General features: G+C 38.3%; 2 protein-coding genes across 4 annotated transcripts; both read left to right on the top strand.

Annotated features, from left to right (window-relative positions):
• Nucleotides 1-1104: 1104 nt before the first annotated feature.
• LOC103723022 (CASP-like protein 4C1) lies at nt 1105-10747 on the top strand. Of its 3 annotated transcripts, none has more exons than XM_026799948.2 (4): nt 1105-1662; nt 1745-1898; nt 2031-2277; nt 6873-10747. In XM_026799948.2, exons 1-3 carry the CDS (start codon nt 1430-1432, stop codon nt 2247-2249), a joined length of 606 nt encoding a protein of 201 aa, XP_026655749.1. In that variant the 5' UTR covers nt 1105-1429; the 3' UTR covers nt 2250-2277; nt 6873-10747. The 3 variants fall into 3 exon arrangements, with proteins under 3 accessions (XP_026655749.1, XP_008812034.1, XP_038989024.1); XM_008813812.4 differs by having other exon boundaries at nt 1127-1662; nt 1763-1898; XM_039133096.1 differs by lacking the exon at nt 6873-10747 and having other exon boundaries at nt 1132-1662; nt 1763-1898; nt 2031-2411.
• A 2502-nt stretch (nt 10748-13249) lies between these two features.
• On the top strand, nt 13250-21309 carry LOC113460989 (rhomboid-like protein 19). Its single transcript, XM_039133095.1, has 5 exons — nt 13250-13682; nt 14506-14620; nt 14757-14959; nt 15105-15239; nt 20058-21309. The coding sequence occupies exons 1-5, from the start codon at nt 13519-13521 to the stop codon at nt 20158-20160; spliced, it is 720 nt and encodes a 239-aa protein (XP_038989023.1). The 5' UTR covers nt 13250-13518; the 3' UTR covers nt 20161-21309.
• The last annotated feature ends 298 nt before the right edge of the window (nt 21310-21607 follow it).

Raw genomic sequence — 21607 nt, 5'->3', positions numbered from 1 at the left:
CTATTTTATATTTTAGAGAAGCAAAGCAAGGCAAGGGATGTACTAAATGAACCAAAAGAAGTCTATGAAAAAGAGTTTCATTAGTGCTGAATTCTTACTAAATAATGTGTATGGCCATGTCGAGTAGCTTGGTTGGTCTGGATAGAATCTAAGATCAAGATCCATCATATCGGAAACGTAGCTGCATGTCAAAACTTTCAAATTTCCCAATGTAGAAATAATTAGACAAAGTTGCTAAAGATAAAGTTAATGTAGAATTGGAAATCCAGCTATAAAAGTATTGGAGCTTTTCATGATAATTTTTTTCTAACTATAGTTAATTTATAAAAGTTGTAATATTTTCTAACTAAAAGAGAAATCTATCCTCATTTTGTAAGGATAGATCTCACTAGCATAAGTAGAAGGTTTGCAATCAGTTGTATTATGAATTGATGAAAGAAAAGGAGATCCTGAACTCTACTTCTGTGTTTCTCTTATATTTTCTTAATATTTTGAGAGGTTTGAATTAAGCAGGTTTGAAGGGAATCCATTTTTTCTCCTAGATTAGTTCTTCATGTATAATTTTCTTTGATTTCCACGCCTCTAGCTAGCTAGGATACAGATCCAGAGGTGTTATTGTTATTAGCTAGGTGACTGGACCTGTTCCTTGTAGTCTTAGCCGTTGTCATCTGTTGCAGTGTACCTGCCATATCTCATGTCCCTGGGGCTTAGTTTCATGCATCTCGTATAGATTGACAGGGCAATTAGGTGGCATAATACTCAGCTAATCTGCGTGTTTATGGTGATTCCCATTTTGGTATTAAGTATCCCATGCCTCAACTGCTGGCCCTGTTATTCTCTTGGTGGACTGTTTTGAGTTTTGCTTTGCTTAGAACTTAGTTGCAGTATTTTTCTTCTGAGGTTCTTCTCCCTTCCTTTTTTTTAAATTAAAAAAAAGGAAAGTTTATCAGGTTGGTAGAGTATTTAGGCGGATGTATTAGAGTTGATTCAAGTCCCTTTTCCATCCTCCTACATCCAAATAATAACAATACTAATAATGTTGATGAAATATAATAAATAAAACTTCGAAGTAATTAGAATCTTGGGCGTCCTAATCCGCCTCCCAAAGGTCGCTCTGCTCTCCTAAACCGTGTGCTTTATGAGGACGCCTGGGTCCTAGAAGAACCTAAAACCCCTCTTCCATCACCCAAGAACCAGAGAGAGGAATAAAACCCGTAAAAGCGAAAGCCGGTTCTTTGCTATCCATTCCCTTCCCTCTCCTTTTCCCCTCTTCCCCCTACTTCTATCCACACAACCCCTAACCTCATCCCCCGCTCGTGATTCCATTAACTACCTATCAATCCTCTCTCATCACTCCCCTATTTCTCCTCCCTTCTCTCATGACTTCTTCCGCTATTTGCTGCTCCCTCGCCCTCCTCTTCCTCCAACGATGCCATCCCCTCTCCGGAACGGGGACGCCCCCTTCCCCGCTGGGGCCGGCGGACCACCGCACCGCCACTTCCATTCCGCCGTCGCGGAGCACAAGATCCGCCGGCTGAACGCGCTTATCCTCCTCCTGCGCCTCGCCGCCTTCTGCTTCTCCCTCGCCGCCGCCGTCTTCATGTCCGCCGACTCCTCCCGCTCCCCCACCTCCCCTTCCTGGCTCCACTTCCACCCCTTCAGGTACGTAGTTCTCCGCCCTCTCCTTACTTCCATCTCTCTTTCGTTCGCTGACTCTCGAATAATATGTAAGCTAGCTGATCAGGTCCGCTAATTCTCGCAGGTTCGTGTTCGCGGCGAATGGGATCGTGGCCCTGTATTCCTTGTTCGAGATGGGAGCTTCCATCTGGGAGATCCTGAAAGGCGCCACCCTGCTCCCCGAGTCGCTGCAGCTCTGGTTCGACTTCAGTCACGACCAGGTGCGTGGGCGAACACTCTTTATTCCCATTTTCGATACCTATAACACTAGCTCTTTCTCTCCCCCTCCAAAGAGATGATGTTCTTCTCCTTTCTTCTTCTTTTCATGCATGTGGAATTGGTGTGGTTATTAGGTGTTCGCGTACATTCTGCTGTCCGCGGAGGCGTCGGGGCTGACGGAGGCGCGGGGGAAGGCGGGTGCGTGGGCGGCGGAGAGCGGCGGTTTCTGCTTGCAGTCGTACATCTCGGTGGGGTTGGGCTTCGCTGGGTTCGCCTTCCTCGCACTCTCTACTCTCCTTTCCGCCTTCCGCGTCGCCTCCTACATCATCACCGGCTCTCCCTTCCATTTCTGATATCGTATCGCGTGCCGGCCGCTGACTTGTAAGTTTCTGTATAAGCTAGCGTATGTATACTCGTAGTGATCGACCGAGTCATACTGACTCGGACGCTAACTAAACTGAGAACGCTGGCTCCCACCGTCTCCATATCAATAAACTCCCTCCCTTGCCCCTGAATTTCTTAGTTGTTCTTCAGCTTTAAGTAGTGTGCCGTACCGAGACACCATATCTACAATCACGTGAAAATGGAGACGATCAGGCGCCAGGCGAGTCCCTACCTGCCCCTCGAATAAGATGCTGTCACACAATCCACACTCGTTCTCAGCATATTTTGCTACATATTTAGATTAAAAAAAAAAATCGCACATCTCCAAAATATCTCACAATATATCATGCATGACATGCCGACATGCAGTCATATTTGGTATGCTAATGCGACAGTGTAAAACATGCATCGCAGAGGATTCAAACTTGACCGTTTAATGCTTGCAGATGCCGATATTATAAATATTGGCTATTTCTTTGGCTACAGCTAGACATAACATCTAAGATCCTCCCATGTCTGGACGGTGGATAAGTGTGCTCAAGTCTATCAAGCAGTTTCTTAAGACCAGCAGCAATTAAGTTTCCAATGGAATGCCCTTTCCATGTAGCAGCTTGATGGGCTTGGATGATAATGAGATAAGGAATGCCTAAGTCGGCGAGTCGCGTTATGTTGGATTAGAGGGACATTATGCATGATTATAGTTGCTGGATGGTATTTAATTTCATGAGGATGTGGTTGACATCGCAAGTAATGTAAGCCTGCATCCATGCACCCTTCGGTGGGCTATAGAGTGGATTGAATGGTCCCTTGTGCATGAATTTCACAGTGTCACAACTCATGCAAGTAATTGAATCTCACAAATCATACACTTGTAGGTACCGACCGATGCTATTTTTATTTATTAGCTCCCATGCCTAGTTGGATGGGCTTGCATGGGGTAGGGAGTTCGTCAAAACATCTAGTTAGATGGAATTTCTTGCTGACATGGATGTCCTTGCTATGAGCTCCACATCCATGATTTGGTACCTTACTAATGAAAATATATATAATTATGCATGAGTAAAACTTACGTCGCCAACTATTAGATTTCTTCGTCAAGCCTATCATATTTTTTTCATATTTGAGGCTTGTCTCCATGCTAACCACCCTTCCCTTAGCAATCAAGGATTCTAAAATCAATTTTTACGCAATGTATTTGAGAAAATCTGGATTTGAAAAATCGTAATATGCATCCATCTGTCTCGTTCTTTCTCTCATGGAAATTTTTGTTTCTAAAGCCACTCTTACTTACTATAGTGTGAAGGAGGTGGATGACTTTAATTTTAGGGCTCGTTTGGTTCGCGGGAAAAGAAGGGGGGAAAGTGTGGTCAACGGGAAAGTAATGAGATGCCTCTTGTTTGGTTGGAGTTTTCAAAGGAGAGAGAAGGGAAAGTTGAATTCCCATGGGAATATGATTCCCACATTTCATGGGAAAGTCTTTCCCATGAGAAACATGGGAAAGTTACTTTCCCATGAGGCAGGAATTACTCCATTTTTACTTTTTCCCAAAAAGTCCCTTCAGCATTAAAGAAGCATTAAAGAGACATTAAAAACTTAATTTTTATTAAGGGCATAATAGGAATTATACATAACTTTCCTAGGAAAGTGGATGGCCAACCAAACATAAGCACTTTGGAAATTTGCCATTTTCCCATGGTCAACCAAATATGCCAAAAGTACTTTCCTAGGCATCATTTTCCTAGGAATTTGTTTCCCAGGAATCATATTCCTAGGAGGGAAAATGCTTCCCGCGAACCAAACGAGCCCTTAGGTATCTAGAACAAGCTAATAGAGGTATGATATATGTCTACCATACAGAGAGTTTCCACTGGAGCAGGATATCATTCATGACAAACATTGAAGTTCAATTATGGGCAGGTGATCATTTTTCTCTGCATCATTTTGTCAAGCATGGATCCCCATGCCAGTGGCATCATGCCCCGATGAAAACCCAATGCTTGTTTTGGTAATCAATGGGTCTCCAATTGTGCAAAAAGGACTTGATCTCGACCAAAAACTTGAACGACGTGTTAATCTCCAAGTCCAGACTCAGAATTGGAGTCACTTGTTCATGAGTCAGGTTCGTGTTGTTCGGAAGTCAGATCAACAGAACCAAACCAAATTGGGTCCGAACAAACAACTGAGCCAGGTCCAGGAACTCGACCCAACTCTCGACCCGATAGGTCTGAAAGGGCTCCCAGCCGTCCACATTCGAAGGATTATGATGAACGTAAGATCGAGATCTGACGGTAGTTTTTCCTGATTTGTATATCAACTCTATATTTTTGTGGTGTACCGCAGTCGGTTTATCCCAGTGTTTGGCCGTATTAAAGCACTCTTTGCTCGATGGCGGTAAACCGGAAGTCCAACATAAGAAGGATGCTCCTCACCCACCGGCCCAGCATTGCTTTCTTTCCATCAATCCAGACCGTACAATGAACAGTAGCCCATCGTGAAACGTTGACCTGCCGGACCACCGGACGACAGGCCGAGCGCTCTCTCTCCCCCCCCCCCCCCCCCCCTCTTTTCCGCACCATTAGAGAGTTCAGACCCCGAGGTGCCTCCTCCCTTCGCTCGGGGAGGAGCCGAAGACTCCCCATCTCTTCCTCTCTCTCTCTCTGTAGGGTTTGATGAGCTGAGAGCTCCTATGGCTGCGACGTCGGGAGAGTCCATGGAGCTCGAGGCGATGCTCAAGGAGGACGGCACTTGGCATCCTTGCCGCGTCTCCTCGAGGTCCTCTCTTTCCTAGTCTCCAAATTTCGGGATTGGCCATTGGGATTTCGGTTTGATTTCGAGTATACTCGCTGATGGGCGATTCAGAATTCCAAATGACTTTGCTCCTGTTAGAAGTGCTTCCATCTTAATGGGTTACCCTTCACGTATGATAGATTAGATCGAGCGTTGTGATCGGGGTCCTTATTTTATCTGTGCAAACTTGAAATGTTGGTGTCTAGGGATATTTCCAGGCGTCAAGATATAAAATATTTCCCCGATAGGGGTTGCCAGTTCTTGGGTGTGTCTGCTGAGACCTAAATTTATGTAATAGAAGCCGCTCATAGAGTAGAAAAGTTCAGTTCATGGTAGGCATGATTAGCTGTTATGCTTTCTTCCAATGCAAAATTGTGTATCTATGAGTACTTTCTCTTTCGGTGTGCTAATATAGTTTACGTTATCAGTGTTGTGGGCTTGTAGGGAAATGTCTACAGTTGAAACCTAACTTCGATTCGCATCTTTCTTTCTGGTCATACAATTAGGCATTGGTGGTTTTTTTCATCATATCGACTTCCAATGTCTAACTCTCTAACCCAACAATGTTTTGGTATGCTCAAACCAACAATGTGCTTTATAATCTTTTGTTCACGCTAAGGTAACGGACATTGCCTATGTAATATCTTAATGTTCATGCAAGACATGCTACTGTATTGACTGTGGTGGGAACAAAGGGAAGTGGTATCATAATGTGTATCCGTAAGCAATGGTTTCAGAATTTTTTGTGTACATTAACGTAGGGAACCTTGATCATCTAATATCTGAATGTGCATGCAGGATATGCTATCGTATTGAACATTGGCATAATAACTGTGGAGAAATTGTACAGTTCCCTCTACAAACTATCTTATTCACATGAAATTATTGTTATGTATTAACATATGGTCCAATGAAGTTTCAGCACCATTGGCTCTCAACATGATGCCAGTCCCTTGTATCAGTACTAAGTTCCTGGGAAATGCAATTTTGGTCAAGAAAGAAACTTGCCATGAGACCTTCCAAATTGGTTTCACAACCTAAGTTCATGCGACCGGAGAAGGCAAGATTTCATATAAGGAATCACATTCAGTTCAAAATCCAAAGTGCCAAATTAAAATGAACTTTTCCTATGCACTTAATAACCTCTGGTTTCATATGGGTCCTATTTCTCTCATATAAGAAGTTATTGAGACTCTAGTTGAAATCATTCAAGGATGTTTTACTTAAGCTGCAAGTGTTGTAAAAATTTGAGAACTTTGGAATTGCTGTATTTGATATGCCATTGAGGGGAAAAAAGATGAAAGTATTAGCAAAGCCAGGTTTTTCTCTTTTTAATGAGTTTCATCTAGTATGATTAATTCCACACCCAGATTGAGAATATATGAAGGCTTTAATTATATGTGCTATCTATCTAGTTTTGACTTCTTGGTTGTCTATTTAAATTGAATAGTTTTAGATGTTCCATGGTATACATAGAATGGCATTGATCTGAATCTTAAACTCATCTTATCACATGCACATGCACACACCCGTACAGATATTTACATCCCTGCCTGCCTAAGACTGTATATGGTGATATCATACTCTGCATAAACGAATTGGCAACTGCATTTGGTGATTTTAAACAGATTATAAACTTGTGTATGCACATGTAGACTTGCATATGTACATCTGCTTGTGTAGGTATGATGTAACCAGCGAGTGAAATGTAATATGATTTTTTTCCCCTTGAAGTTACTATTATTTCTAATTATTTCTTTCTTGACTTTTATTTAGAATTTTAAATCATGATTATTACTGTGCAGTTCCAATGATGCAACTTCTTTTATTGTCGTGCAATTTGAAAGTTGCAATCAAGAAGATACTATATTCAATAGAGAAGATGCCTTAGCATGCAAACAACGAGCTTGTTCTTTGATGCTGTTATAGAGAAGGTACTTATTTTCTACCAAATATTTCCATTTTTGTAGACCTCTGTGACGGCAAATTTAAAGAGAAGGAAGAAACATGTGAAATGTTCTATTTATGTTTCTGGTAGTTCTCTTTGGTTTTCTTACATGCCCATTTTGCAGCTGGGGAATGGAGCCAAATAGCCTATTTTACTTAGTCGAGAGAGAAATTCCCATTTGCTTCATTTATTTAAGTTTGCTTATGCCAAATATTCGTCCAATTCTATTTAGGATATTATATTTTTCCACTTGTTATTCTAGACTTCAACCAGTATGTAATGTTTTTGATGAAGCACTCGAGTATTTCAAGTCCAAAATAAAATGACTCTTAAGTTTGCTTATGCCAAATATTTATCCAATTCTATTTAGGATATTATATTTTTCCACTTGTTATTCTAGACTTCAACCAGTATGTAATGTTTTCGATGAAGCACTCGAGTATTTCAAGTCCAAAATAAAATGACTCTTATGGCCATGGTCCCTTGAATCCCTTCCATTTTGACCACTAAAACTCCCGTGTTGCATCTGAATTGATACCTGATATTAGAACTCTCAACATGCCTAATACAAACCAAAATGAAATTAAGACTTGTTCTCTTGTAATTTCTAAAAATATCGTCAAATGGTGCTGTAAACACATTAAAGTAGTTGAATGTTTATGTTTAATGCTGTGATGCATGAAATTGTTGGCCATATTTTGGACAAAAAGTGGAAAATGAGATGTGGTTTTTCTAAGGTTAGCTTCACAAAGATAATATAGGAAAAGTCATATACATTGTCATAAAAAACATGTGTCGTGAGGCAGCTTGCTTGGATGAAGCAACTGTCCGTGTAGTTGGGCAGTATGAGATCAAGAAGTGCTTAGTTGAAATTTGAAAAGTAAACTAACTGCAGCACCATTGCAATAATGATGCAGGGTTTTCTCCAGTAGCAGCCATTCTCCTAGTACTTCTTCCTCTACGCATTAAGCCTTTAATCGATCTCGGATGTCTGGACCCTCCAGACAGAGTGAACTAGAACTTTGAAGTAGCGCCCAAGAAAAAATTGAAGTCAATGGATGATAGGGCTTCCAGTTCAATTAGACATTGTTAATCAGTTTCTTACAAGTTACTGGTTTGTTGGTTCACAAATGGTTGTGCATGTTAATATCCCTTGTTTGTATTTTAAAGATTGTAAAATGCAAAATGCTTTTTGATGACTCTCTATTATTATTTTTTTCATAATGTTATTATGTTAGATTCAGTTTTTCCAGATATGCCAAACTCAGGGGTTCAGCAGTCCACCATGCCTGGTCCAAGTGTGTACTTTTTGCAAACTCTGGCTGTTCTAGGGTGCACGAACCTTGACCTTTTTTGTGCTTAAGAAGGTTATTGTGTTCTCTGAGAGTGGAAATGAATCTTAGCATAACCATTCAAGGATTTTTTTTAAAAAAAAAATCGTATTAACCATTAACTTGAACTCTATTGTTTCTACAAGGAAACTGAATGCTGGAATTTTTTGTACATAGTCTCTTGGCCTTTCAGATAACATGATCTAAAGAAAAGATAAGGATAGAACTTCACATTTTCCTTGTCCAAGTTCTCTTCCTATTGTATTTTTTCTGTTCATTATATAAATGCTTACTCCATGCCAATTTGTTTGTACATTTGATCTGTGTCATCTGCAGACATACAGAGTGTAACATTCAAATCAGGTACACTGCAGATGCACTTTTGAAGTCAAATGGCTTAATCCTAAGCTGAATCGGGAAACTATGACTGTTCCATCTAAGTCAGTCATGAAACTCTCTGATAAAGATATTTACAGCCACCCAGTGTTCGCTGCAATTTTAACTGCTTTGACTTGTAGAAATGATGTGGAAGTTCCTTCATTCCTTTATTGTTTAGAGGAAACTACCTGTGAAACTAACTTCCATGGATTGTAGGAAAAGCAAAGAGAAGAGATAAGCAAATCAGCTGATGTATCAGAGTGCTCGAGAGATGTTCTTTTTGAAGGTAAAAGAGGTATGAGTTCTTTAAGAAGTTAAAAGAGGTATGACTCTATCTGCAGCCATTGATTTTGATTAGTTATAAGAAATAATGAAGTTTCCCAATCATTTTTCCCTTTTAGTTAAAATGTTGATAGCATAGAAACAAAAATATAAAATGCAGTGAATACTGTATTGATGTAGGTATAAGCATATTTTTCGGGAAAAAAAAGAAGAAAAAGAGAGAAGAATTGCTTAAAACCCTTAATTGATAAGGAAAGTTGCCAACTTATTCTCCTCTTGTAGCATAGAAACTATGATATCCATATAACAAAGATCATTATAATTTTCTCTCCATCTAGTAAGTATTGAAGGCCCCTGCACTTGATTAACAGAACTTGATAAAATAATCCTTAAGCAACATAATGCTATGTTATTTTGTTATTTGTGCCTTGCAAATTATAGTAGCACATACTTGAAATACCTCTTCAATCCTGTGCATGCGTGTATTTATGTTAAAAAACTGCAATCTACAAGTTTCCAGATGCATTATTGTAGTTGATTTAATTGGTCTGTGGGCATATGTTACAACTGAACACTTCCTGTTTACAGCTAACCTCAATATCCAGCTGTTGTTTACTCTGGCTCCTGGTAGATCTTCTGAAGTAACAACCACTTTATTCCATCTGCGGCCATTGAGGTTAGCTGTAAACAAGGAGTGTTCAGTTGAAGGTCGGTCATGCACCACATCTTATAGAAATATCTGCATTCCATGTCATCTGATGAACGAAAAAATGATGTTATAATTAGATGAAACCCAACTTTGTCTTTGCCAATGATTTAGCAATTCTCACCTCGTCACACTTTAGTAGTTATAAATGTGATGTTATTTACTCTCTATTTTATGTTGCATCTGGTCTCCGGGTTTATTTTTGGGGGATGCTGGACCACATTGTTGTGTCAAATATACCATCCTTCTTACATAAGAGCAACAAATTAAAAGGCCACCATAGGAACTTGTGTTGGAAGAAATGGGTTGCAGATGTCTTAGTCGCAGGGGCTTGCCCTATTCTCATTTCTGAAGTCCAAACCACTAGATTACGTAGTAATATTATATTCGAGTGGGTTGTTCAATAATTCAGCTGTCATTGGACTCGGATTAATCTTATGATATTGTAGGCATTATATGAATAACACCCCTGGGTGATCAACTTCGCGGAAAGGCCTTAATTTTATGGTCTTACAGGTTGGAACTGATTGCAGAATAAATTGTTGCAAGTTGAATTCAAACTAAAAAGAGCATGAATTCAAACCAAGAGCATGTTCGAGTAGCATGGTTACCTGATTTGCTATATGCTTCACACATCTTGCATGCATGCCCATGTTGAGATATCACAAGGATGCCAAGCGCTTGTTAAATTTAAAAGAAAGCACCCTCGGTCATGGAAGCAGCCGGCAGAGTTGTTTCTCAAGATGATGTCAGATGAATAAACCAACAAGAACAGGAGCTTTCATTGGTCATCATTGCTGTACTGATTGTATCAAAATTCTTGCAAACGAAATAGGATTTGCCTTCCATGTTGGTTAGGTTTACTTGCATTCTTTACTGTTATGGTTTTTCAGACTTCCCTGGCCATGGGAAAGACCTACTTGCGATGACGCCTGCACGAGCTGCAGTTTGAGGGGTTCAAACTCTTCAAATACTAGTGAAAATATTTTTTTCAAAAAAAAAGAGGAGTAACATGGAAACCCTTATTATCCCTTATTGTACATGGCCCATGAAACGAACCATTTCTTATTTTTCATCTGCTATGGCAGTCGATTGAAACCCATGGCTTGGGAGTGATCTGAGATATGAATCGCATTGAGCGATTTTGGATTTTTCAACTAGTTACAACGGTAAACATTGCAACTTGATAGTGTGAGAAGCTATATCCTCACCCTTTTCCAACATCGAAAAAGATGGACATTTAGTGTCCATCTTTAATGCTTTTTGGCATTATGCCCAATAAGGGTACATAAAACAAAATGGTTCAGTGACTCCGTCACTTAAATCAAGAGAACATGATCCCATGACAAAGTATATCATGCAAAAAAGCTTACCAAGATTTTCCTTTTGAGGTGAAGATGAGCAAGGCCCTCTGAAATTTATTGAGATTGTATGTGACGGAGGGAGACGGAATGCAAGTGCCTGCATGGAGATTTATGTGCATGCATCCTGAGCGAGCAGGTCAGAGATTGGAACAAAAATCATACGAGGCAGGCATTATAGGCATTATAGAATATTTTATAAGGCAGGATTCTTATTTTTCCATATCTTTTCTAGTATTTAAATTAAAGAGAAAATTTAAAAGTCAAATAAGAATAAGACATGTGCTACTAATGGAGTCCGTTAATCCCGTAATTTTTAAAATAATATATGTGAGATGATTAATTGCTTAGTATATATCATCTAACCATGTAGTGTGTACTAATAAAAAATATATTATGAAAATTGTATATCAATTTATCTGAAAGTGTGTATTGTATCACTGCTAGGTGTACATCAGATAAGTTTGCAATTTGTATCACAAAGTCGACAAGTGTTTATCGCTCTCTAGTATATATTGGTGAATATGATATTCTAAAAATAATGTATTAATTTGTTTGAGAGTGTATTCTGAAAATTATGTATTAATTTGTTTGAGAGTGTCTATTGGGTTGTTAGATGTACTTGTGAACACTATGTTTTAGAAATTATATATCGATTTACCTAAATATATATATTGACTTGTTAAGAAACTAATTTGCTTGGTATGTATTACTTAGTCGTATAGTATGTATTGCAATTTTTTTTATTATTTATAATTTTAAAACTGACGGTTTTATTAAAAAAATATATAATTCTTATTTTTTAAGATATATATTAAAAATATATATGTATAATAAAATAGTAAGCACTTGTTTTTATTATTATTATTTGATTTTTGGTCCTCCGCCCACCCCATATGATTTTTGTTCGAGAGATCCCGATCTATGCGGAAACCAGGCGTTAAATGACCAGGTCACCCTTATTCTACGCCCCATTTACTAGAAGAGCGCACCGACGGGCTTTTGGTTCCGGTTTGGGCCACCGAAATCGCTGCTCATAAATGCGGGTACCGTCTCCAGCGAACAAAAACCCTTTAATACCCTTACACTCACTCCCTCTCTTCCTTCTACGTCTATTCCCGCTTCTCTTTTTCTTTCTTGGCCCCTCTCGCTCGCTCGCTGTCTCGCCCGCTCGCTCGCTGTCTCGCCCTCTCTCCCCATGGACCCTTCTTCCGATCTCTCCCTCTCTTCAACTCAAGAAGCTCCGTCGATCGCCATGTCTCTGTCCGTTGTAAGCCCTCCCCACTCTTCTTTTATCTGCCTTGAGTTCTTTACGATTCTATTGTTGTTTCTTGATTTTTTCTTTTTTTAAATCCCTTATCACCAGGTGTTTACGGGTGGATTCACCAGGCTCTCCAAAGTACTATCCGGAGTTCTGTTTCTTGGATACCTTCTGACCCTAATCTTTCCGTGGACTTTGAATTACCTGGCTCTAGTTCCTGCCAAGTACGATCGGTTTTCTTTTATTAATTTGGTCTGAAAAAAAAATACACCAATATGCCTGCCTTTAGATTGTTGAATTTTAGTGGGAGGTTGGTTATTTTCTTTTGGGGGGAGGAATGTTCTGCGAACTATCTGATACGTTGATTTTTGATTTGATGCAGTACCTTTCCTTTCGTGTGGAACATCATTACTGCAGGGTACTTAGAACAGTCGATATTTGGGGTACTGTCCATATTATTCCCCCTTCTTGATTGTGAACAAGTATGAATTTGATGGTTATGATGTTGGTAAAATTTGGCGGCATCAGCATCATTTGAAGGTCTTTTTTCTTGATGATATGATTCATCTGCTCACGGTAGAAGTATTTTCTTTAAAGAGGCGCCTGATAAATTGAAAACTTGATGGAGCAAATTTTTCTTAGTAATATCATGCTCTAATGAAAGTTCTGTTCTGTCTTGGTTGCTTTAAAGCTTGCATCTTGTGGAAAGATTTTAAAATTGCTTCTCTATTATAAATAAGCTTATTCACAAGGATGATCAGAGAGTTTCTTCTGGTTATACTATTTTCCTTGCTGTTGCTTGATTCTTGATTGATGCATTAGAATCTCCGCCCCCAAACAACACCCCCCCCCCCCCCCCCCCCCTCCCTCCTCCTCCTCCTCCTCCTCCTCCTCCTCCTCCAGTCTGGCTCCTGTTTGTAAGAAAAATGGTTACCCGGATCGTCAGCGCACAACACTGGTAGCTTGCCTGCATCGATGCTGTTCAAATTTAACCCGTTGTATCCTTTCTATTTCTTTTTCTTCTTCCACCTAATAATTTATTCTCTAGTAATACTGTTAGCAGTATATTACAGTTGTCCTTGTCATATCTTTGTTCTTGGTGCCTACACTGTTCTTTATCAATCGCCAGAGCCAGTATATAGATAGATAAATTGCAAAACCTTTTTGTGTGCACTTTGCAGTTGATGTCGAGCATATTTGGCCTTCTTGTTTTCGGGAAGTTTCTGGAGCCCATTTGGACATCAAGAGAATTCCTGAAATTCATTATCTTTGTAAACACAACCACTTTAATTGGGGTCTATGTCACTGCTGTTGCTTTTTACCATATAACAAGGAGAGAGACATTTCTGTGAGCACTTTCTTACTTGTTTTGTTAAATTTCTTGGAACAAACATTTATTATGTTAATTAGCTTGATCTTTTTTATCGTTGTAGCAAACCATGTGCATGCATGATAGTTATTCTATGTCTTGTATCTGTTTGTGCATGGAGGTTCTTCAACCATTGATATAATTTGATGTAATATTTCAACATGTGCTGATGTTGTTTACATATTTCTATATAATCCCTTTTTTTGCATCTTTCTCCATCATAGCTTCTAACCATCTAAAAAAATCTTTTTACATTTCTTGTGAGTGATTTATTTATGAAGCTGCATCATTGATTTACTCCATGGCCATAATGGCAGTGTTAGATACCAATTCTAACCCATGCACACTTTTATGTTTCAGTACTTATATATGGTAAAGTGAATCTAACAATCAGGGTAACACCTTTCAAATCCTAATATCGTGTATTTAATTTCCATTGCAACACCCTGACTTTGGCACAAATAGAAACTTATTTATCACAGCCTCTTCTACTACAATCTCTATGTCACCAAACCTACACTTTTCATTTGTAAAAAGAAAGAAAGGAAAACACTTTTCGTGTTGGCTATTTTTGTGAAATATGCCTAATAAAATTGTTAATTCAGTTGAATTTAAAAAGTTAGATAACTATGGAAGCTCATTTTAATATCTAATAATGTAAAGATGTTGAATAATTTTTGGAAAAAATGAAATCTTTTGTGTTATGAGTTTGCCTGGCATTATTATGTCCTCCTTTAACATCCTCTAGTAGCTCTTTAAAATAATGGCTGATCATCATTATTTTATATACTCTGCTTTACAGATATGTTCCGCTTTCTGGATTTCACGGAGTACTACCAGGCTTTCTAGTAGCAGTGAAGCAAATTGCGCCTGAGCAAGATATTGAGGTGCTTGGTTGGTTCGATATAAGAGCTGAGGTTTGTGCAAAAAAATTGACATTTGCAGATTTGTTTGAGAAAACCTTGTTTTATAAGTTTTATTTTAATTTGGATAGACCCCTTGACCTACTGAACATTTATTGACATCATTATCAATATCGTGGATGTTGTTTAGTGGCTACCATCTCTCTTCATCCTTATGTCCGTTACTATAAGCATTGTCACATCGGATGCAATGCGGTATTCGCCATTTGTGCTTTGCGGCACTTATTGGGGTTGGCTTTACTTGCGGTACATTCAAAGAATTCCTGAATCTAATATTACTGGCACCCCTGGTGATGAGTTTGCATTATCGACATTCTTTCCTGGATTCATCAGGTACTTGTTTCTACCTCTGCTTTCAAATTACTTATTTTTCGGCTGTAACTTGCTGGGTGTAATATTAGAACTTGTTGATATTCCAGTTAGCAAACATGTTTCTGCAGTTATGTAATATGGGAGAGGGTTATCTTTGTATTTGCAGGCCAGTTATTGATGTTTTCACTTCAAGTCTAGACAAATTGCTGTGCCAAAATTGTAATCCTTGGGGAGAACATGGTGATCATTCGGACAGGTTCTTGATGCACAGCTTTGATACTTCTGAAGCATCTAGATGGAGGTCAGCTCTCACCACTTTATACATGATTCATTAATCTATACCTTCTTGTCTTGACTTTTTTATTGTGAATCATACCATTAGATTATCTGGATGAAAAGTGCTGATTTCATTTAGATCTATGAGCAATGCTGCCTGAATATCAGCCTTCTTTCCCATTAATGGAGTTTTTGTGTTTGGTAGAGAAGGCCGGTCTGATGCTGCAGCCCACCGATGACCCTTGTTATTTGGCTGAACTTGATGTTAGATTGTGTTTCATTTGCATATTTTGTTTTCCTGCTCTCATCTTTTTGTGTTTATCAAGTAGTCTGCTACTGTTGCATGCGTGGATCCCACCCAGGGGCGGCCCAATGCATTTGGGGGCCTAGGGCGAACTCACTAAATGAGGCCTTTTTTTAAAATAATAATAATAATAATAATAAATTTTTAATAAGTATAAAATACTTTAAAAATTTATTTAAAAATAATCCGTCTAGCTTTTTGAGATGCAAAATTACTAATCAAACTTTTGTACTCAAGATTCATTAAAATACTATTTTCAATCGATAATATAGCTAATCCATTTAATCTTTCTTGTGACATAGTTGACCGCAAATAAGTTTTTATCAACTTTAATTTTGAAAAATTTCTTTCAGCAGAAGCAACTATTACAGGTATTGTTAACAATATCCTATAAGCAATGAATGCATTTGGAAAAGAATCTGTTTTTTTAAATAAAACTTAAAGTATCAATAGGGGTACTAGTTTCTATTTGTAAAACTTCTTTTAAAACATTTAACTCCGAAAACAGATCAAGACCATCAATATCAGAATATTCACCGTGCTTTAAAAAGTTTTCAAGATTAAGACAACACTTTTTCAAATTCTCTTCATTCAAAGATTTTAACTTTCTAAAATTAAACAAAAAACCAAAAACATCTTCATATATGGTGAATTGTTCAAACCTATTTTGAATTGAAGAAATAGCTTGATCTACTATATATAAAAAGTAATCAATTCTAAAAGATTCTTCAGCTGATCTTGTTGTTTCATCATTACTATTTTCATCAAATTGTTTTTTTCTACGGATCACACGTTTTTCACAAAATATAGGTTCTATTTCCATTTCATTTGCAATTTCTTTAGATGAATTCAAAGCATTCATGAATCCATTTTCCCTATAACTTTTCAAATAAGAAAGAAGATTTTTTAATTGATCTATAGCAACATCAATATGCATGTCTTCAGATTGTAAGTTCTTACTAACTGAATTAACAGCAAACAATATATCATACCATATATTCATGCCTAACAAGAATTCAAAATTTTCAATCTCATATGTAGCTAAACATATAGCCTCACTTTTTATTTTAGGATCTTCACTAGTTTCCGCTAATTGAACTAATGCATCTCTTATTTTAGGAGTTTGATGTTTAATTGCTTTGACACTTTCAATACGACTTTTCCAACGTGTCTGTGACAAAGGTTTAAGAGTTAATGTAGATACATTATCTTGTAAAATTTTCCATCATTTTGTAGAAGAAGAAAATAAGGTATAAATTCGTTGTATTACTCCAAAAAAGATATAGCCTTAGGACATGAGTTAGCAGTATCACATAATACTAAATTTAAGTTATGACATCCACATGGTGTGTAAAATGCTCTAGAATTTATATCTAATAATCTTCTTTGTACACCTTGATGTTTTTCTTTCATATTAGATCCATTGTCATACCCTTGTCCTCTTATATCATTAATCCCAAGTTTATATTTTTCTATTATATTTATAAGTGCAACAAAAAGGCCTTTTTCAGAGGTATCATCTACTTCTAAAAATTCTAAAAAATATTCTTCTATTTTTACTGGACTTGTTGAAGTATCTACACATCTTAAAACTAGGGTCATTTGTTCTTGATGGCTTGCATCAGGAGTGCAATCAAGTATTACAGAAAAGTATTTTACTTCTTTAATCTTTTTAATTATTATAGTTTTAATTTCAGATGCTAACATTTGAATCAATTCATTTTGAATCTTATGACCTAAATAATGATTGTGAATTTCACCATGTTGAATACGTCGAATATATTCTTGCATTACTGGATCAAATTCTGCAATCATTTCAATAAGACTTAAAAAATTTCCATTATTGCTTTGATAGATCTTTTCATTCTTTCCCCGAAATGCTAAATTATTTTTTGCAAGATTTTTTACGACAGCAATAATTCTCAATAATACTTTTTTTCAATGATCTTTCTCTTGGTTTATTTGTTCTTGGAGACTTTTGTCAATTGTCTTATTTTTCAACAATCTCACTTCTAAATTAATCCATTTATTCATGCTAGTAATATGTTCATTAGTTATTTCATGACTTTTGATCATAATACCTAGATTTTTCCAATTCTTAGTTCCTTCATTGACTAAGTGACTCGTGTTAGGTGTTGAATCAAATAATTTACAACAAAAACAATATACTCTATTCAAATCCTTCGAATACACTAACCATCTTCTATCATATTTTTCACCATTAGGTAATTTACGAATGTAATGTAGCGTAGAGAAGTGCTTATTATTTTCATTCTTAGGAAAATGGAGATCATAATCTCTAATTGGACCTCTTTCTACTAATAGATCTCTCAACCTTGTATCGATTTGCTTCCATTGACCAGGATCGTATATATTTGTAGAAATAGAACTAATTTCATTAAGCTCTACACTATCCTTATTTATCCTATCTTCATCTAATTTCTCATTATGTTCTTCACCATGAATATGGTTGTCAATCTCATTTTGTTTCATTCCTTTCATGTCATCTTTTAGCTTTATTTCAGGTGCTTGTTCTGTTGTTAATTCCTGAGTTGAACTTGATGTAGTGTTTTGTTTGTTTGTCATAATAAATTTATCTAGAGCTCCTTTTTGAGATTGAACGAGTTTTTCGATTTTTCTTTTTTTTTTAAGTTTTTCATATCCACATTCATATTTTCTATTAGACATTTGAATATAAAAATTATATTACCAAACAAAGCAATTAAGATAATTACTACAAACAAATTAAAATATAAAAGAGAAAAAATAGAAGAGAAAAATTGTAACAAAATTATAGAAATTGCAACAAAATTAGGGAAATTAGACACTGGATGTTGAAAATATAATCAAACAACAAAAGGAGGGTTAGAAGGATCACACCATATGTTGTGCTACAGTGCCACTACCCACTGAGTCACTGTCACAGACTGACAGACTCAGTCTCTTAGTGAGACGGACGTGAGGGCTGAGGGGACGGTCGGGCCTGCCGGGGTCACGGGACAACGGGAGCCGGGGCCGGGGAGGGAGGCGAGGAGGTCACGCCGTCTACCGTCACGGCCTCACGCCTCACGGGAGCCAGGGCCAGGGGCGGGCGAGGAGCGGAGGAGGTCACGGCTCACGGGAGTGACGGACTGACGGCCTGACGGTGTCACAGGCGGGGTCCGGGGGCTGGGAGGCGCTCAGGCGGAGGAGATGACCTCGCCGGCTCGCTGGATTGAGCCGGACGGGCCGACGGGGTCACGGCCTCACGAGAGCCGGAGGCCTGAGAGGCGGGGCCGCGGGAGGGAGGCGAGGAGGTCGCGGGCGGCGGGATCGCCTGGATGCCGGGGAGGCGGGGACGGTCGCGGGATGCCGGGGCCCGAGGAGGCGGGGAGGCGGACTGGCGGAGGCGCGGCCGCGCGGGGGGAGGCGAGGAGGAGACGAGTAGACGACCCAGGCGGCAGGCAGTCACACCTTCACGGAACAGTCGAACAGAGTAGAAGAGGATTGAGGAGTGGAGGAGGAGTGGAGCAGGATGAGGATTTTAAAGAGAGCCAGAGAGGAATGATGGGCGATTGCATCATGGCCGATGGGAATATGGGATCGGATTAAGCCATTGAGGAGGAGTGGACAGTGGAGCACCCGTGTCTTGTCGAGGTAGCCGTTGGCTCCTGCGGCCTTACCCTCTGACACTGTAGCTAGCTAGTAGCTAGGAGCGGGAGCTGGGAGGCTAGAGCCTAGGATGCCGTCGCGCGGGGGCCTTCTCTCGAGCCGGGGCCTTGGGTGACCGCCTAGGTCGCCTAAGGCTTGGGCCGCCCCTGATCCCACCCAACTGACAATTTCAAAGGATGCAAATATATTGGGATGAGGCTGTTGTCAGGATTAAGGGAGATGGTTTGACACTTGAAAGATTATTCAGCTAAGCATGATAATGCCCATTTTTAATATAGCATGGGCCTGGCATTATCCCATCAAACAGATTAAAACGTGGTCATTTCTGGCTAAAACTCACTGAAGCATCAAATTTTCTAGGGAATTGTCATGGATTTCGAATTTCGTCTTGTAGAGAGCTTCATATTTTTCTGTTACATCTTTTCCTGTGCAGCATATTGATCAAAGAATCAACATTTTCTTCTATTATTCTAGGATTTGATGGATTTTATAATATCTTAAATTGCAATCCTTTTTCACTTGTTTACCTGTTGTTAGTTTCCCTTAAATGTCAGCTTATTAAAGCTGATATTATCTTTCCTGGAAATTACATAAAGCTAATCTATGATCTCTGATCATTCAATGTGGAACTAGGTGCATTCATTCTCATTATTGTTATTAAAGTTGAAGAGATGCGGTGATGCATTGATAACTAAATGCACATATAGTCAAAACTTTTGGAATACATTCTATTGTGTGAATAAAAACCTCATATGCATTGATGTTTACTATGTTGCCGCTAGTTGAACTCTCTTCAAGGACATGAAGTGTTGCTGACTAGCGTTACACAGTTAGTTGAGATTCGTTGTTGTCATCTTCCCATATAACTTACGGTTGCTCACGTTGCAGAGAACGGGGATCACGTGTTCTGGAGGAAGGGTTGCATGATTCGAGGAACAATCTTGCTTCTGAAGATCAAGAATCGTCTGAACGTGGGTACTTTGGCCTTTGATTGCAACGCATTTTATCATCTGTTGAGTTCTCACCTAATTTTGGAAAACTTGCACCACGAAGAATCTCCTGTTCTTATGGAAAAGAAACGAACATATACGTTGATTGCTTGATATGGTACCTAAGTCAACAAACTATAATATGCAATGACAAGTTAGAGGATATAACACCGTGTCTTCATTACAAAATAATTGCTTAATTAACAAAATTTTATACCAGAAAAAGTAGAAAAGGAAAAACACGTCTGATGAAAATGCTATTTTGTGGAAGCCCATCGCTCAGCACGTGCAGTCCTTCATTCTATTTTTGGATTGCATCAGGACTAGTATGTTTTCATGACAAAAGAATTTTTCAAGCTATGTTTTGTGGCATTCGTTAATCCACTAAACAACAAATTAATAGTCAAACTACAACCCATCCGACTTGAAAATTGCTCCCGCGCTGCACCTTCGACCACCGAGTGGCTGACCAAACACAAGGCACGGTGACTGTGCGCTCGTGTGCGCACATACAAATGGAAACAAGATGGCCTTGCGGCAGAGACTTGCTGCAGCCGAGTGCGTGTCAAGTGGATAAGCGAGGGACAAATCTCGCGGTACAAAAAACAGCTACTCTAAAGCAACTAGCATCACTCTTGTTTGGTAGTATTTTTATTTTCTATTTTTTATTAAAAATTTAAAAAAAAAATGAATTTGACTAAGACGTGTATGATAAAATTTTTGTTCTCTTAAAACTATTTATAAAATTCTTAAAGCTTTTGACTGTAAAAATTTATTAGTTTTGGAACAATGTGAAAATAAAAATAAATAATATATGCTATCATCGACATCAATCTTTCTACGGTGTTTTTCACTAATTTTAGAAAAACAAAATCACAAACACAATAGCTTAACAATCCCTAAGCTATTACTTTTGCAATATTATAAAGGCATTTCTCAAAAAATACTCTCTTAACTATTAAGCTATTTTTGCATTTTACACAAATTATTCAAAACCTTGTCAAGAATTGTCTACGTTAAGATATAAGTACACTCTGTTCATTATCATTGTCATTTATCCCACACGTGCTTTAGTTATATATAATTTTTTATCGACATAATTCTAACTCCGTTTCATTCAAGCAGCAATTTTTATATTTTGGTGATATTTATCGTAGGTTTGAAAAAGTAACTCTCCATACTAAGGAGGTGAAAACATAGCGAACAATTGAATTTATGAATACATCACAACGTAAAAATTTTCAGTATTAAACTACAACCAGATAAGAAAGGTATGCTGATAACTACCTATTTAATCACATTGGAGAAATTTAAGTCCTCTGGCCGCCTAGTCGCAGACTCGCAATCGAAGTTGGAAGGCTGCTCGAAGTCGCCAATCAAACGGTCATCGCTGTCGACCTTCGTTACTTCATATATTCCTGTAATAATTGATATAAAAAAATCATCTAA

This window comes from Phoenix dactylifera, chromosome 13 (genome assembly GCF_009389715.1).
Source record: "Phoenix dactylifera cultivar Barhee BC4 chromosome 13, palm_55x_up_171113_PBpolish2nd_filt_p, whole genome shotgun sequence".
NCBI lineage: Eukaryota > Viridiplantae > Streptophyta > Magnoliopsida > Arecales > Arecaceae > Phoenix > Phoenix dactylifera.
The sequence above is the reverse complement of the archived record's forward strand: the minus strand, read 5'-3'. Positions and strand labels throughout refer to the sequence as shown.

What these genes read in the sequence shown, in the direction of transcription:
- LOC103723022 (XM_026799948.2), top strand. Translation starts at nt 1,430, where the DNA reads ATGCCATCCCCTCTCCGGAACGGGGACGCCCCCTTCCCCGCTGGGGCC. An exon ending in CTCCACTTCCACCCCTTCAG is followed by an intron (nt 1,663 to 1,744) that starts GTACGTAGTTCT and finishes CTAGCTGATCAG; the next exon opens with GTCCGCTAATTCTCGCAGGT. An exon ending in TCGACTTCAGTCACGACCAG is followed by an intron (nt 1,899 to 2,030) that starts GTGCGTGGGCGA and finishes TGTGGTTATTAG; the next exon opens with GTGTTCGCGTACATTCTGCT.
- LOC113460989 (XM_039133095.1), top strand. Translation starts at nt 13,519, where the DNA reads ATGTCGAGCATATTTGGCCTTCTTGTTTTCGGGAAGTTTCTGGAGCCC. An exon ending in ACAAGGAGAGAGACATTTCT is followed by an intron (nt 13,683 to 14,505) that starts GTGAGCACTTTC and finishes TCTGCTTTACAG; the next exon opens with ATATGTTCCGCTTTCTGGAT. An exon ending in GGTTCGATATAAGAGCTGAG is followed by an intron (nt 14,621 to 14,756) that starts GTTTGTGCAAAA and finishes GATGTTGTTTAG; the next exon opens with TGGCTACCATCTCTCTTCAT.